At 39.9% G+C, this 17,361-nt stretch overlaps 1 protein-coding gene across 7 annotated transcripts in view; it reads left to right on the plus strand.

Annotated features, from left to right (window-relative positions):
* The window catches only part of FMN1 (formin 1), a 405,806-nt gene that overhangs the window by 264,563 nt on the left and 123,882 nt on the right, over positions 1-17,361 (plus strand). For all 7 annotated transcript variants that reach the window (XM_054700225.1, XM_054700237.1, XM_054700246.1 and 4 more), the window contains 4 exons: positions 1,466-1,595; positions 3,044-3,190; positions 4,283-4,342; positions 10,210-10,330. In XM_054700225.1, coding sequence (XP_054556200.1) covers positions 1,466-1,595; positions 3,044-3,190; positions 4,283-4,342; positions 10,210-10,330 — 458 coding nt within the window. The remainder of the gene's footprint in view (positions 1-1,465; positions 1,596-3,043; positions 3,191-4,282; positions 4,343-10,209; positions 10,331-17,361) is intronic.

Here is a 17,361-nt window from a genome sequence, read left to right on the forward strand (position 1 = left end):
CTTGGAAGGGGAGAGATACAGGGTCCTGTCCCTGAGGTAGCTCTCGGCTGCATCTGGATAAATAAAACTTCCCAAGACACCACACGACCAAATCTCACCAGTCCCACAAGCTCATGTTTGGGAAAACTGTTGTGCCCTTGATTTCAGTGATAATTAGATCAAATAGTTTAGTACTCATTTGATGAAGAAGAAATTTACACATAAATGTAGTTTTTTCATCTTGTGCAATTTAGAATTCCTTTAAGTTTCTGTTGTTTTATGCAACCACATGGCTTTCATAAGGAGAATTACAGAACTTTAAACAAGGTGCATTCTGCTTTCTGGACATTCATTGCTTCATCTCAATGTCATTAAAAATAAGATAATCCTGACCTGGTTGGAGAATAAACAAGCAAAACAGCTGATAATTAGACTCTGTTGAAACCCAAATCTCCCGAAAAGTCAAGGAGGCACAGAAGACAAGCTAGAGGTATTTCTTTGGGTGTGGAAAGAAGGAGGCGCCAGCTTTCCTTCTATGTAGAAGCATTCTTGGTGAGAAATTGCAAAATGTCAAGGGAATGATATTATGAGTTGACCAAGACTTGCAGAAATATCAGTTAATCGTCATTTCAACCCCAAAATGAATTTAATAGCTGTTAGTGGATTCTCTCCTTTTCTTGAATTCATGTCCAACTTTTTCCACCCATTTTAGTTTATACCCCTTCCTCTGGTGGTTGGCCAGGAGAGTGTGTAGCTTTTCCAACTTAATTTTGCAAAGGGCACCAGTGCCCAGCTGCTCAGACAGTGAGCTTCTGTGTGTAGGTCAGCACTCACCTTTAGCTTTTAAGATCTGGCTGGCCATAGTTTTTAAGAAACTTTAGATTGTGTCTGCTTAATGACTGCCTGCTTTGTTCCCAGCTTTGCACTGTGAGCTCTGCCTATGTAGGTAAGATGTTGTGAAAAAGTAAGCATCTTAGAATAGGATCATTATACACTATCATCTAACTCACTGAGGAAAAATTAGTAGCAGTAATCTTACTTCAATGGAGATTTTTTTAATCACTTGTCTGCAGACATTTGCCTCTCTCTTGACTTAACCTGTGTAAATACCGCCTCAGAGAATGCTACCTTATAAAGGGAGTTTATTGTGTATTTTTCCTCATAAAGATTAACACTTTCCATTTGGGTTTAGTCTGCTGTTTGCGTAGACAGAGACGGAGAACTTATCATAGTTCAGTATACTTGCATTAACTTTCTCTTCCTAAAGTGTAATTTTTACAATACATATTTTTTCACCATCATAGAAACCCATAAAAAGAAATGATGCCACACCCTGGAGTTCCTTAAATTTGTCCATCTTATACCTTATGTAATTGTTAAATTGAAATCGTCAAATAAGGAATGCTCTGGCTGGATTTTCTCAGCTGTTTCATTTTCCTTGTGATTGTGTATGAAGCTAGATGATTATTCTGAATTTTTTTTGCAGATTCTTACATGAGTTAGCCCAGATCCCTAATTTTGCTGAACGTGCCCAGTGCATAATCTTCAGATCTGTCTTTTCTGAAGGGATCACCTCCTTGCACCGAAAGGTAGAAATCATCACACGAGCTTCTAAGGTATGTGTGCTGTTAATTTTAGACAGCTTTGCCCTTACAGTGGATGAAGAATAAAGGGCAAGTTGGAAAGATCAACTGGAATCCGTTTAGAAAGATTTTTTCAGGTTTTTTAACTTAGAATTGTATGTTCTTCCTGCCCAACTCTGAGTGTGTATGTGTGTGTGTGTGTGCAGATTAGTGAGACAGACTGACAAAAGGAGAAGGGGGGTAAAAATGACACACAAATTTTTTTTTTCTCAGATACCTACCACTATACATACTGGCCTCTTCAAGCCAACCTACATAGTGTAATTATCCACTCATCTGTCTGAATTGCCAAAGAGTTGGATTTAGACACATGCATTTGATCATGTGAAATGTGTCTAAATAGTGAACTAAACAGATTCTAGACTTGATACATGAAATAAATGACTATGATAATGAGTGATAGGCAAATAAATTTCTGTTGACTTTGCCACACTGCTGTTATTCATTATAAAGTTAAATTCTAGCACTTGACTTTTTTTCACAATGACCCATGTCCTTAATAACAGGACATGCCTCTCAGCCGTTACTGTAGTATTTAATCGCTTATTTGATGATATGATTTTTCTCTGTAAAATATGAGATTTCAGTAAAGAAAATGTAAGTTCTACAAAATATATCCCTTCTAATAACACCCTAAATGGCAGGAGCAGAAGTCAGACTTGAGTTGAATTCAGTTTGCTTTTTTTAATCCTAAAATAAGGGAAATAAATTTAGGACTGTAGAGAAAAAGAAAAAAATATCATCTTGAAAATCTGCAATTGTAGGGGGATAAGATGCAGAAAAATAAATGAGATGGAGGGCTGAAGAAAACCCTAAGCTGTTTAAAACTGTAAAAGTTAATAGACATAACAGCACAGACTTAATTAACATAGACTATGGCCTTAGAAAATGTTATATTCAACTCTGATAATTATACCCAGGGAGAGGGAAGAATACATCTGCTACCCTGAAGTTAACTATATATATGTGTGTGTGTGTGTGTGTGTGTGTGTATGTATGAAGTTAACTATCATGTATATGGGTATATTGTCCAAACACAGATGCTTCTTAAATAATGTTAAACTCCTTTCCTCTCAGAAGTCATGAAATGTGAAGCCAAGCTATAATGACTCTTTGTTTTTAATGTGTAGATACTTTGTTTTTGAAACATAAAGCTGACTTCATTGGAAATGTAAATACTAATATTTGATTCTGGATATTAAATCTTGCACAATTTGTAATTCGTTGAAAGGGGATAACATGATGACTATTAGTATATCTTTAAAACATGTATGGCTTAATTCAGTGTATTTTTATTTCACCAACTCCTCATTGTTGAGATGCCACCAAACAAACTTTTTGGAAACTTAGTAAATATTTGTTGTTGAATGAACAATATTCCATCTGGAATTCTCCATAATAATCAGTGTTTGCTGTCACAGGGCTTGCTGCACATGAAGAGTGTGAAGGACATTTTAGCTCTTATTCTGGCTTTTGGAAATTATATGAATGGAGGAAATAGAACTCGGGGACAAGCAGATGGATATAGCTTAGAAATTCTGCCCAAACTCAAGGACGTCAAAAGTCGGGTATTTGTTCATTTTCATCAATGAAATCTGCCATAATTTTCCTTCTACACCTTTAATTAAATATATATGTTACATATGTGTATATATATATTTAATATATATATTTTTTCTCTCCCCCTAACAACTTATCTTTTTCTTTGCTTTATTTTGACTTTTAAAGAAAAATGGGTTTTTCATCTTAGATCTTATTTTGGTGGCAAAATTCCCAATCTTTGTTCGCTGAAACATACACAATTATATGTTGAACCACACTTTGAGAATAAAGCAGATAAGCATACAGTATGGGCCCTAACTGAAGGGCGGGGTCTAGATTTAGTGTCTGCTACTTGTAATTAACTCACTCCTGAGTAGCACAGCTCTGTTGAATCATTACTTGTACTGAACATTTGAGTGATTCCTTTGCCCACAACAATTGGGCTGGAGGTCTACTGTCAAACGCTCTGAGCCTGATTATCATTTGGCTCCACACCCCTGCAGAGCTACCTCTTTAGAAACAACCAGCCCATATCTAGGCATCCCATGGGGGCAGGGGGAGTGGAGGGAGTGGAAACACACAGGCAAATTAGAATTAGAGCCATGTGAACAAGACACAAAGGCTGCCTTGTGGGAGGGCCTGTTCGCCCCTGGCCTCCCAGGGTCATAAAGTGGCCTGGCGTTCCTTTTAAGCTGTCCTGATTATTTTTCACGCCATTAAGAACACACTTTTTTTTGAAAGGTGGAACGGAGGGGTGGTTTTCTGTCCTAGTCCCTGGTTCTCTGTAATACTCCCCACCCCCTCCTGTCTTGGCTTTATGCCAAAAAATATTAAGAGACAATCTTTTGTGTGTTTGTTTGTTTTATCCATACTTGGAGGTCTTGTGGATTACCTGTTTGGGTTTCCCCCCCACAAAGGGTAGTATAATGTGATTACTTTGTTTAGATATCAGAAAAAAATGGATGAGACAAGGAGGAGAGAGGGAAATCTTGCTAGTGTCAAAAGAAGTAGGGAGAGGTATCCAATTTTAAAAGTATCAGGGTCACAAACTGACTCAACTGTGTAATATGGCCCGAGGCTCATAGGATGATTTTCATTTACCTTTCTTTTAAACCTAGGATAATGGAATTAATCTGGTGGACTACGTCGTGAAATATTACCTGCGTTACTATGATCAGGTAAGAAATGGCATAATGTGGAAAACTACACTAATGGGGTTTCAGCTCTTACACATAGTTGGCACTTAGAAATTGGATGATGGATGCATGGACAGATTTCAAGTCCAACATAGAATTTGAGCACGATCCAGCTTCCTTGGTTTACAGATGGGAAAACTGAAGCCAAGAGAGTTTAGTCAACTCTTGTAAAGAGAAGCATTATTCAATGGCACAAATATACTGACTTTCAAGCCACCAAATAACACAACTTCAGAGAAAGCACCCTACACCCCCCCCCAACCCCCAGCTATTGTCGTGCCTTCTCTCCAGATTGTGAGGGTCTCTGTGAAATCAATATCCATACAGTAATTGGTTGTATTTGAAACTAGAGTCTGGCATGCAGGCCAAAGTTGAGGAAATGAAGATGCAGTAATACCCAATACTTTATCGGTTATGTTCATCTGTGATTAAGTTGAAGATGTGGAGTTAGAAACTCCTCCTTCCTGCTTGGATTTCATCGACAATTAGAAAAAAAAAAAAATCTATGAAAATCCACCTGAGCACAATTTTCTGTGTTTTATTCCTTCTCATTAAATTGAAGACAAGGAGTCCAAAACTTTGAGAAGAAAGAGCTAGTGTTTAAGCTGTTGAGAAATATAGCAATCAATATGAATGGAAAAGTCTCAGGAAAATAGCTGTCAGATCTCCTGCTTAACCATCCATGTAAGGCAGAGTTTTTCCTATGCACCACGAGAAGAAAAGTAAAGATTCCAGATCTTTATTGTGAAAAAGCCTGCAATTTCATCAGGAAGACAAGCTTATCACTGAAGTCTGTCGTCAGCTCTCCTACCCTCATCTGGCTTATTAATTATGCCCAGTGTACCTGTAGCCATGCTCTATTGTTACCCCTCCATTCCCCATACCTCCTGTTTCCGGGAAGGATGTCATCATTTTTGGTCTTCTGGCTTGAAGCTTATGTTTCTCTTTAGTTCCCCTCTCTTCTTCCCCTCAGTTGTTTCTTAGATCCTATCCTATTTTCATCCTCAATGACCCCTGCACATTCAGGTTCTAAGAAAACTCAGCTTTGATTGGAAACTTTGATAGGAAACTTTGATTGCTTCCCAGCTCATCTCCCCACCTCCAGTTATTCCCACTCTAGTCTACCCTACTCCTGATATTTGTATGTACAGTTATGCTCATAGTGTGTTGCTTTTTGCTCAGAAACAGAAATGACCCCCTTTCCAGTGAATTAATGCTCTACCCAGTTTACTTTTTTTTTTTTAAGATTTATTTATTCATGCATATAAGAACCAGGGTACAGGCCAGATGTGCGGGAGGGTGAGAGGATTCACCAGAGACAGAGCTGGGAGCAGAACAGGCAGATTGATGAAGTACACTGCTGAGGGGAGCAGCAGGTGAGACAGGAGAGGTCTGCTTCGCCATGTGGGCATCTCCGCAGACAGCCGGAATCGAACCTGTGCTGCAGAGGCTGCGGATAGTTTCACAGTGCTGCACTCAACCTGCTGCGCCACCGGGAGGCCCAATGTTCTACCCAGTTTAATTCCTGCCTTTCACAACCATGTTTTTGTACTCTCCCTCTGCACATTCTAGATCCAACTCAAGACTTGATGCTTTCCAAACACTTCCTATGCTTCCTTACTAATGTGATTATCACATCAGATGTTCTCCCATATTGGAACTATTCTTGTCATTAGCCCTTTATATAATTTTTTTCCTTTCCTTAGTATTCTCTAAAAATAGCAAATTAAAAGACCTTTTCGGAAAATGCTCCCAATAATAACATACACACACATATTCAATATGTATATGTACATGTGTATACATAAATATTTGTATGTATATATAAATATATAATAGATAAATATATACACAGCATAGGTAATGAGATCTTCAGCTTAACAAAGAAAAAGACAACTTGTCACTTTTCATTAAAAACAATGCCTTCATTAAAAACTGAAGGCAATGGACAAAAGACAGGTGCCTCCCTGGTGGCTTAGGGGTTAAGTCTCAGCGCTGTCACCACTAAAGCCTGAGTTCAGTCCCTGGCAAGGGAGCTACCCACATGGCACAGCAGACCTGTCCTGACCCGCCCACCACTCCCCTCAGCAGTGTATTTCAGTAGATCTGCCTGTTCTGTTCCCCGCTCTGTCTCTGGTGAATCCTCTCTCCCCCCACATCTCTGGCCTACACCCCAGTTCTCCTATACAAAAAGAAAATATGTGTATATACAAAGGACAAATAGAAGATATAAATTGCCAACTAGGTAAATAGAATTAGCTCTGTAACTTGATCAAACCTTCCTCAAGACTATCATTTAGTATAACTGAGTTCTGTTTAAGGTCTGCCCTTTACTAATCAAACTATATGTCTTGTAAAGGGCACCTTCCCATAAAGACAGACACCCTGCATCTGTCATGCTATTTACCCATGGAGCTGTGCCTACCTACAGGGGACACTTCCCCTAATTCATGCAAATGTGCCATGTAGATTAACAAGACTTTGACTTTTCTGTATTAAAAGTCCTAAGGATATACAGATATTCTTCCTAGGAATTTTTATTGTAAGGAATAAGGACACAGATCACTATTTTTTTTTATTTTATAGAAAATAATTTGTACTAGCAAAATGTTTGGTAGGTATCCAAAGATAGTGACTAGGGTCCAATGAATTATGCTTCAGTCATAAAATGGAGTCATAAACTGCCATGGAAAGTGTATAGGGGAAGTTTAGTGGCACTGGAAGTACTCTCAGTCTGCTTTGAAATTACACATGTGTGTTTCCAAATGATGTGTATTCATTCCCAGTTGTGTAAAAACACACAAAAACCTGGAACGATACATGTTAAAGTTGGTCAGACATTTCGGGTGGTGGGATTGTAGGGGATATTTGCTTTTTACTTTCTTTCAATTACTAAGCATAGTGAACATGTGTCACTTTGTTAAAGCAGAAAAAAGCTAATAACCAGTTCTATGGCCCTTCTTCAATGAAGTCATTGCTTACTTCCTCATCTTTTATCTTGAAACCCAGGCAACTTCATTTGAACCTCTCATAATACATCTTATCCTGCCTTCTACATAGATATCAGTGAGCAATCACCCCTTCTCTAGCATTGCATCTTGAGACCCTGAACTCACTGTTGAATCTTTCTTAGTGTCTATAGCATAGGTGCCTGATAAATACTTGCTGAATTGAATATACTATAAATGTCCACAGGAGTGCACTAAGCTGTCTCCAAAGAACTAGGTGTGAGAGATGGGAGCTATTTTCTGGGAGAGCAGGCCAAGCCATATATACATATCTGAAGTTCTTACAGCAGGTCCCAGGAGGCAAAAGAATGATCCTGAAGAATCTTGAGAGGTAATGTTTCTAACCTGAAGTTGGCACGTGCAGTTTTACCTCATAACATCTGCCTCACCCAAGTCAGATGCATAGTGTTAAGAAAGCAAAAAGTCGGGCCTCCTCTGGTGGTGCAGTGGTTGAGTGCTGTGCTGTGAAGCTGCCCGCAACCTCTGCAGCGCTGGTTCGATCCCCAGCCACCGGCGAGGGTCCCACATAGCACGCAGACCTCTCCTGCCGCTCCCGTTGCTCCCCTCAGCAGTGTATTTCATCAGTCTGCCTGTTCTGTTCCCCGTTCCAGCTCTGGTGAATCCTCTCACCCTCCCGTGCTTCTGACTGTACCCAGTGCTTGTATAAATCAATCAATCAATCTTAAAAAAAAAGAAAAAAGAAAGAAAGCTAAAAGTCGCCCCTGAAATGAGACTCTTATTGAAGACAGTTGAGTGGAAATGACTTCCCAAAGTGAAATCTTACAGTAAGGTAGTTTCAAGCATGGGATGACCCAGTCTAGGAAAAATAAGAAGTCAACGTTTGTGTGGTGCTCATTGTGCAAAATGCATTTCACTCAATGAGAGTGTAGAATTATGTAATTTATTAAACTCTTCCATCCCTCCAGGAGCATAAGTGATGATTTTTGTGGTTAGTGGTGGTGAGCAGTTAGCTGAAGAAAGGAGACTTCTGCTCCAAGCACCCTTTTACTCATGCCAAGTCTAGGTCTGTGAAGCCTAACAAAGTCCATCTAGAGCCATGTCTATTGAACTCTAATTGAGCAGCTTTCACAAGAGTTTCTGCCAGTCTGCTTTGCTCAGCAACATTTTCTCTTTTTTCTAAGCTTCTGAAAAAATGAAACCAGTACTGAACCTGATACAAAGTTTTGGAAAACAGAGATACCATATCTGCGTGTCCCAGCACACATTACCATGAGTCTGGGGGCAAACATCTTAAATGTTATTCCATCATGATGCTCAGACTGCAGTGCTACTTCTGTTTTTGTAGTAGCACAAGAAGTATAGGAAGATTAAAAAAATCTAAGTACATTGATTGTGCAAAATGGTGTTCTAATAATGAGGAAAGCCACTTTCCCCCAGCTGAAGTGGTAATGCTAAAGGTTTTAAAGGAAGGGGAAGGGTCCAGGTAGTTCTTGAAACCACAAGAAAATATAAGTTTGGTGTCTCCTATGAAAGGTAAAAACTTCCCAGGCTTTCTTGAATGGTGTCAACCGACCCAAACCAAAGTTTATTGATATGCCAGGTGTGGTTTACCATACCAAGCACACAACACAGTTTCTGCCTTCAACTGATAGTCCAGTGGGGCAGACGTATATGCCAACATGACAATTTTAAATGTTGTATTGGTAAGTGCTGTGATAATGGGGCTTTTGGAAATACCCTAGTCCTGTAGGTTAGAGGAAATCTTTAAGGAAATACTGTTTTGAGGGTTGAGGGGTGTATAGGAACAAGGAGGTTTGAGGAAGTACTGGGGCAGATTTGGAAAGAGACAATCAGGTAGACAAAAGCCTAGAGGCAAGAGATTGCATTATCATCTTATGAAAGTCAGGTCGGGCGGGGGAGAACTTGGAGATGGGGAAAGGTAGAAAAAAGTCTGGAGAGATAGACAGAGGCCAGATCATAAAGTGCCTTGTAAAGCAATTTTAGAGTTTGGAATTAGTCCTAATAGCAATAGGAAAGATGGAATGTGAAGGCAACCTGGCAAAGTAGCCTGTGCAGAGAGAGGGATCACTGAAGACTGCCTGAGATATGCAATACACAAAGCTTATAATAAACAACTCAGGGAGTGAGCAAGCTAGACTGAAAAAGATTGGACACTTAGCTTAGCTTTCAGTGTGCCTGAAGTTTTTGTCCCTCAAGATGTTTCTCAGCTTAGATCCTCTCTTAGATACAGTTGTGGAGGATGTCAAAAACTGTGCCGAACCATGCCCTCAGGAAATAGTCCCTAAAATAAGGCAAGAGCTAAACAATATTTGAAAATTTTTACAAATTTAAGAAGAATTTGATATCTCTTTGTGTGTATATACACACACAAACACGCACGCACACATACACACACTCTCTTAAACTTCAGAGGAAAGTGGTTTAAGGTGTTTTAAGGCATACGGGGCAGTGGTTATTTCTTCCCCTGTAATGTCTTCTTATCCAGCACCTTCCAGTTCACACCTATTGACATACCCTTAAGATGAGTTATCTAATTGCTACCAGGCGAAACAAAGAGGGACTTTGGATTTAAGTGCTTTCATGTGTTCCAACCCTCCCTCCAAGGGAGTGAAGTGTCCAGGATCAGGACGTACCTGACAATCTTCTCTTTGATTCATGAAGCAAAATACAACCTAGCCCAGGACTAAAATGACGCTGTGAATGACACAAAAGCCCTTCAAAGTAAACAGTCCAAATTTGGAAATAGTGGGGAACATTGCTGTGATTCTTATTTGAGCATCCAATGCAAGTTGCTTTGGAAAGTCAACTGACAGTGACTGTTGGGAAGTAAAATGTACTTTTGTTTACCATGTCTTTCAGGAGGCAGGAACTGAAAAGAGTGTTTTCCCCCTGCCTGAACCACAGGATTTCTTTCTGGCCTCCCAAGTCAAGTTTGAAGACCTCATAAAAGATTTGCGAAAACTGAAGAGGCAACTGGAAGGTAACAGGAACTGTTCTGTTATGATGATAGCTAAGTGTTTTGTTTTTTTTTAATTAATTTAAGGGGATTATTTCTGTCTCGCTTATGGAATGGAATTGGTGTAGAGTTCAGTAGGAGTCTACACCGCAGCCTTCACGAAGCTCTCCATCCTGCTTTGAGCCTGTTGGGCTTCCACAGCCTTCTCTATAAGCATTTACCATCTACCTCTCATAGCCCCATCTTGTTATAGACACATTTTCCAACATATAATAATGACTTGAATGATAACAGCAACCCCTTTATGAATGCTTACAGTGGTCTCATAATAAGCAGGAACTAAGCTTATAGAAGTTGTACTCACACAACCAGTACGAGGCAAAAGTGCTGAGCTCTGATCAAGTCTATCTGATTAGAATTCATGCAATGTCTAAGCTCGTTTACTATGCTGCCATGTATATAATTTATCACTTGAAAACACACACACACATCCTTATGTAGCTGGCATCCGCAGGAGGGGCTAATCACAATGACAAGCCCCATATTATAATTTACATTTTAGTTTAATTTACAGTTTTAATTATTCAAAACAAAATGCTGAAAGCCCTTTTTGGCTTTTTTGAAAGGTGAAAATATGCCTCTCTGGGACTGGAATTTTCCTTTGGCATTTCTGGAGTCTTGTGTTTTCACTTGGAGACATCTCCTTGTCCAGGAATATAAATACTTGCCTTAGAGCTTGTATAAGTCCAATTGAAGAGCTCCATGGAGGATTTAGGGAGCGTGTTAATGTGGAAATGGAGGCTGCAGTGCCAGAAGGAGAGCTTGAGGAAGTGAAGAGCTTGAACCAGGAATATTTTTACACTAAGACATAAAATAAACATTTTAAAAATGTTTATTGTGAAACAGAGCTCAGAAACCTAAGTCTTAGACAGAGAACAACTTGGAAATGAAAGTCAAGTGGGAAAGATGTGTCCCTGGTGGTAAGGAGAGCCACTTATTCTTACTTTGGGCATAAACCTTGCTTAAATAAGCATAGTGGTTACAAGTGAATATTTTTACCTTGTAAATTATTTTAAAAGGAACATGTGGGGTTTCTCTTTCCCGTTGATGTGGTTGAGAGTATAAATTCCACCTGATAGACACTTCGTTCAGGGAGATGATATATGAACTTGTGCTAGTTCCTTCCCATCTCCAAAACACTGACAGTTTCATCTTCGAGATGAGGAGCTTGACACCTACTGTAACAAAGCAGAGTAAGCGATCACGTAGCAGTTCTTTCTGTCCCTCTCTGACGGTAGAATTGGGGCCCAGGCCAGTACTGAGGGTGGCTGCAGATGAGCAGTAACACAGGGCCCGTGTTGGTTTACTCCGAGGCCCTCCCTGAATGCCCACACCTTCCTCACCCCTGGAAGCCCCTTGGCTACCCTCCTCTTGTAGTCTTATGAGCAGAAACCTGATCTGTGCGAGATTTTCCCTCTTCTCCTGCCTGCACCCTGGCTGAGCTTCCTCCCCTTGACATTCCAGTGTGTTCAGTGATAAGTAGCAAAGGGATGAAGAGATTGGATAGGCAGGGGTCCCACCCCTTCCATGCCCCACTTTGATACAACTTATTTTCACTGGGGAGATCCTACATGTTGTTCCAGGTCTCTCAGTACTCAGCTGACAGCCCATTTTAAGGTAATACAAGGAGTTCTGAAGCTGGAGGAGTTGCCTTATGAAGGAAAGCTGAAAGGTGCCTCAATTATTTTTCTCCGTTGTGTTGGACTTCACCAAAAGATGTGAAGCCCCAAACAGGGGAATGAGGAAACCATGACTCCCCCACACACATCGAATATTTAAACAAAAATGCCCTGCTAATCTTTAGAGATGCCAGTGTTTTTAGCACATGAAAGGTACCTAGTAAATATTTAAAGAAAATACAGACTGTTGGTTCTCTAATGAATTTCTTTTTCTTCTAAATACCATCTGGCAAGATGGCCAGGGTCGTGGCGGTCCGTTTCATCTCAGGCCCCATTCAGGTTTCACCTCCTTTTCCATAAGGCCTTGGTGTGAGCCTAGATTGAATGTTTAATTGAAGAGGACATAATTTTCACACATACAGCAAAGATTTGATGAGGCTTTGAGGTTTATTGTAGCCATTAAAATGTCCTGGCTGCTGGCAAAACCCCAGAAAATGTCTAAAGCTAAACCAGATGTGATTAGCAAATTTCAAGAAGTCTCAGAATTTACTTCTCCAGCCAGGCTCAGCCCTTTAGGAGAAAACTGTTTTGAAGAGCATGAACCACACCTTAACGATAGGATGTGAATAAAACAGTAGTTGTTGCTTGTTCAGATGCCACTGACATAAGTAAAGGTTGTCAGTAAGCATTTTTCATAGAGACAAGAATTTTGAGTAGTGTTTCTATGCAGGCAGACATAGCAAGGAATTGGTCGTATCCATTGTGAGTTACCACTTGATTATTATCTATCAGGTGCTTTACATATATTGTCTCTTAATCCTTTCAGTGACCCCATGTGCAGATATTATTAGCAATGTCTCTAAGATGGGGAGACTAAGGTTCATTGTGCTCTACTCATTTGCCAGATTGCCTCACAGGTGATAACCTGGCCACATTTTGAAAGTAGATATGACTTTAAGGCAGGTATTCATGACATATCCTGCCTCTGACCAGAAGTCTCCATCTCTGATCAGAGAGCAGAACAAAAAGAGATGTTTTCAAGGCCTACAGCTTCACAATGTTACAAATGACAGCTTTGAATAAGTCTGCAGGATTGCACACACACAGTCTTAGACCCACATATGTAGACCCTGAGGTCAAGGAGAGACATGGAGGAAGATGTGGGTTATTTAACAGCTAATGGCTATAAAGGCTAAGAACTCAGCCTTTGAAATCAGATGTCCTCTCTCTACTGGCTTGATGAGAGCAAGACCTGTCAGGTAACATAACCATGAAAAGTAATCATTTTATTACCTGTATGCACGTCCCTTCATAAGGAAAGTTTCGATAAAGCTCATTAGCAGAACATGCATTTTATTGGAAAGTGCATAATTTGTAGAATCAGTCCTGTGTTGAGGGGCCACTGTTTGTGAAGAATCTAATTCCCAGAGCACTTGGGCCCTCTCTTCGACTTGTGTGTTTTGGTGCCAGAGAACATAGTCCTTATTTTATTTACTGTTCTGTACCTCTTAATCAGACCATAATTTTGATTTCCCTGATAATATTGTCTGCTGGCAAGAACTGTATGTTTTCTTACCAACCTATGTGTGGTAGACAGAATAATAGCCCCCAAAGATGTCCAAACCCTATCCCTGTGATCTGTGACTATGTTACCTTATATGGAAAGAAGGGACTTTGCCCACATTGTGGCAGGGAGATTATTCTGGGCTACCGCTACCCAGGTGGGACCAATCAAATGATTCTTCAAAATGAATCTTTAAAAGCTGAGGTCCTTCCTTGTCTATAGTCAGTGGAAGTAGTTCAGTAGAGTCATCAGGATAAGGCAGCATTGCTGGCTTGGCAGATGGAAGAAGTGACCAATCAGCCAAGGGATATGAGAGACCTCTAAAACTGGGAAAGACTTAGGGGGGGCGGTGCAGATTCTCTGTAGTGCCTCCAGAGGGGAATAGCCTTGTCCACCTCTAGATTTCCACCCACTGAGCCCCTTGTCTGACTTCTGTCACACAGAACTGAAAGGTAACGTATTCATGTTTGTTTTCAGCACCCTTATGTGGTGGTGATTTGTAATAGTGTGATAGGAAGATGACATACCATGCAGCATGTCCTCCTGATCATGCCAGTTCATACACACAAGGCCATACATGCAGGATTTCCCACATTGTGGCCCTCACCAGGATTGTGTGCAATGTGAATCAATGCTCTCTGAAGACATGTAGCATCAGATAGAGCTAAAATTGTGCTACAGTGACATCACAGGGACCAGGGCACAGGGCTCTGGGAAGCCCTGCAGTGCAAACAACAAAGGTTTAACCCTTTTAAAGCAGCTCTTCCCAACTTAAAACATAAAACATGAAGCATTCGATTTTTCTCTTTCACTGAATATTTAGTAATACATTGCAGAATGTGCATTCTGTAAAGAAGGGATGTTGATAATACTCTCAAAAGTTTTCATATAAATAACACAGTTGTCGGTTACATTGTCTTTACTGGGTGACCTTAATAGGAGGAGTGGCGATGAGCAATTATGGCCTCTGCCCTTTGATACTGCCCCTAAGGCTCCCTGGCTACACTATCCTCACCGAGTTTGTTATCCATGTAAACAAGAGAGTGGCTCAAATCCTCTCAGATGTCTTGATGCCTGAAAGCCAAAATGACTAACATTAGTGTTGCTCAGAATTAGTGTATCACTGCCCCCAAATCCATGTTTGTTTGACACGAGCCTGTGATCATGTTTTGTTATGAAGAACTCATTCTGCCTGTGAAAGCAGAAAAGCTAGATGAATCTTTGTGTTGGAAAATGAGACTGGAACTCTTGAGATAGGTGTTGTGAAGTCAGCGTATTCTGAAAGGTTTAAGAATAAAAATAAATTGCCCTCATTAGCTAGTATCCCCAATTATTAAGGGCAGGCTATTTAATCAACTAGCTGTATATAAAATCTTGCCTTGAAAATGATGCATCATTAACCTTGTTATTACACAGTGTAATTTGTGGTTAATCCTCAATGTGAGACAGTCAGGCTTGTTTGAAAATCTCAGCTGACAGTGTGTGTGTATGTGTGTGTAAATAGCTCTGATGATGTCCCATTCTCTTCATATTTAAGACTATGTCATAAAATATTTGGGAGTGCACTTACACAGTTTTAGAAGGGCAAGAGTCCCTGTTGATGTCTTTGATATCTGTCATTACTCTATAAATGTTTATCCTAAAATGTGAGCTCTTTTTAAGCTTTCTCTCACTGAAAAGCTGTATGAAATGCATAGTTTAGGCATCCAATAAATATTCCTTTTATTTATTTTTTGTGATTTAAAAAAAAATATTTTATTTTATATAATTCTTACATCATTTTTCATTTTTGCACAATGTATGCATTTTCATTTTGGTTATATTTCCCATACAATTGCACCCCCCCCCCTTATTTTGACGCTAGTCCTTCCTCTCCCTGCCCCTCCCCCCCAGTGTTCCTTTTATTTATTTATTTATTTTTATAAATTTTATTTTTATATTCCCCATACAATTGCAACCCCCTTATTTTGACCCCAATCCCTCCCCTCCCCGCCCCCCACCCTCCATAGAGTGTCTCTGGTTCATAGTTGTTTGTTGATTTTGATTTTCACTTTCTTGTAGTTATTCATTTTCCTAGTCCCTTATTTAAGTTTTCTAGATTCCTGCTTTGAGTGAGACCATCCGGTATTTTTCTTTTTCTTTCTGGCTTATTTCACTGAGCATGATCCCTTCCAGTGCCATCCATGTTGCTGCAAATTGCACGTGTTTATCTTTTTTGAATGCTGAGTAATATTCCATGGTGTATATGTACCACATCTTCTTGATCCAGTCATCGATTTTTGGGCATTTGGGTTGTTTCCAAAGCTTAGCTATTGTAAACAGTGCTGCTATAAACATAGGGGTGCAGGTGTTCTTTGGAATTGATGTTTCTGTGTCCTTTGGGTAAATACCTAGGAGTGGAATTGCTGGATCATATGGAAGCTCTATGTTTAGTAGGTCCAGAAATCTCCACACAGCTCTCCATAGTGGTTGGACCAGTTTGCACTCCCACCAGCAGTGCAGGAGAGTTCCTTTTTCCCCACATCCTCGCCGACATTTGTTGTAGCTAGTTTTTTTAATATGTGCCATTCTCACTGGTGTAAGAGGGTATCTCATGGTAGTTTTGATTTGCATTTCCCTGATTACAAGTGATGTTGCACATATTTTCATATGCCTGTTGGCCATTTGCATTTCCTCTTCAAAGTTTCTTTTTAGCTCTTCTGCCCATTTTTTGACAGGATTATTTTCTTTGTTGTTGTTGAGTCTCATCAGCTCTTTGCAGATTTTTGTGGCCAGTGTTCCTTTTAAAGGTGAATAGTAGTCACATCTCCGTACTAACTTCACACTGAAGTACATCTGTCTCATCGTCACCCTTTTTCAATCCATTGGCCTTCTCTTAAAGGTGTCAGTAATTAACCCAGAACCGTCCAGAGGAACTTCTGTTTCATACAACATTAGTACCTGCCCATCTACATCAATACCTGAATTACAGTGGAATAAAAGTTTACATACACATAAAAGTAACAATTCATGAGAGGGTTGTTGTTTGCTTTTCAAGGTTTTAATAGATTTTCTAAACTACCATCAACTGTCTACCAGATGAAGAGAGCAGACTGAATTCCTTCAATTAGTTCAAGCCCCCCCCCCCAAATTAACACTCATGTTATCAAGACGCATATCGCCAATATCAATATAATCCAGCAAAAGAGCAGAAATTAAATAAAGAGTGTGTATATATAAAAACAGGAAATGAGAACATTTTGTACATGATCATTTCCATGGCTCTGTGCAGAGATTGGTGTGGCAACAGTTTAACTATTCGGATATGCATATGAAATGTTTCCTGTTCAATCTAGGTCAAAAACCCTAAGTTATAGTCAATTTTCAATTATAACTAGGTAGATTAGTGAGGTTGATGACTAGCCATAGTTTTTAAACTGTCGATATATTATTTTACCATTAACCACCATGAGTCAGCTATACCATTTACATGTTGGAATCAATCCCTTTCTGTTTGAAACTGCATAGTGAGCAATAGTCTACCTATTGTTTCTCGTGCAAAGCAGAAACAACCCCCACCTTTGCTATTCAGCTTATTTAATTTAATGAACCAATTGTGTCTGGGGAAAATATATTGATGAGATATTGTTAGTGAGGTGCTGAAGGAGAGACATCTGAGGAGGGATTTGAGGCTGAGCTTTGATGACTTCAGGAAGGGGAGCTCCCTGCAGGAGAGTTGGTGACCCAGTGATAGAAGGATGGCTGGAGGGCTACTTGGAACTTGGACTTCATCTTGCCCTTGATCGCTTCTGTTATTTTCAGTTTTGTTTTGG

Source organism: Talpa occidentalis, unplaced genomic scaffold, assembly GCF_014898055.3.
Source record: "Talpa occidentalis isolate TD23 unplaced genomic scaffold, MPIMG_talOcc4v2.1 talOcc4.11, whole genome shotgun sequence".
Lineage (NCBI taxonomy): Eukaryota > Metazoa > Chordata > Mammalia > Eulipotyphla > Talpidae > Talpa > Talpa occidentalis.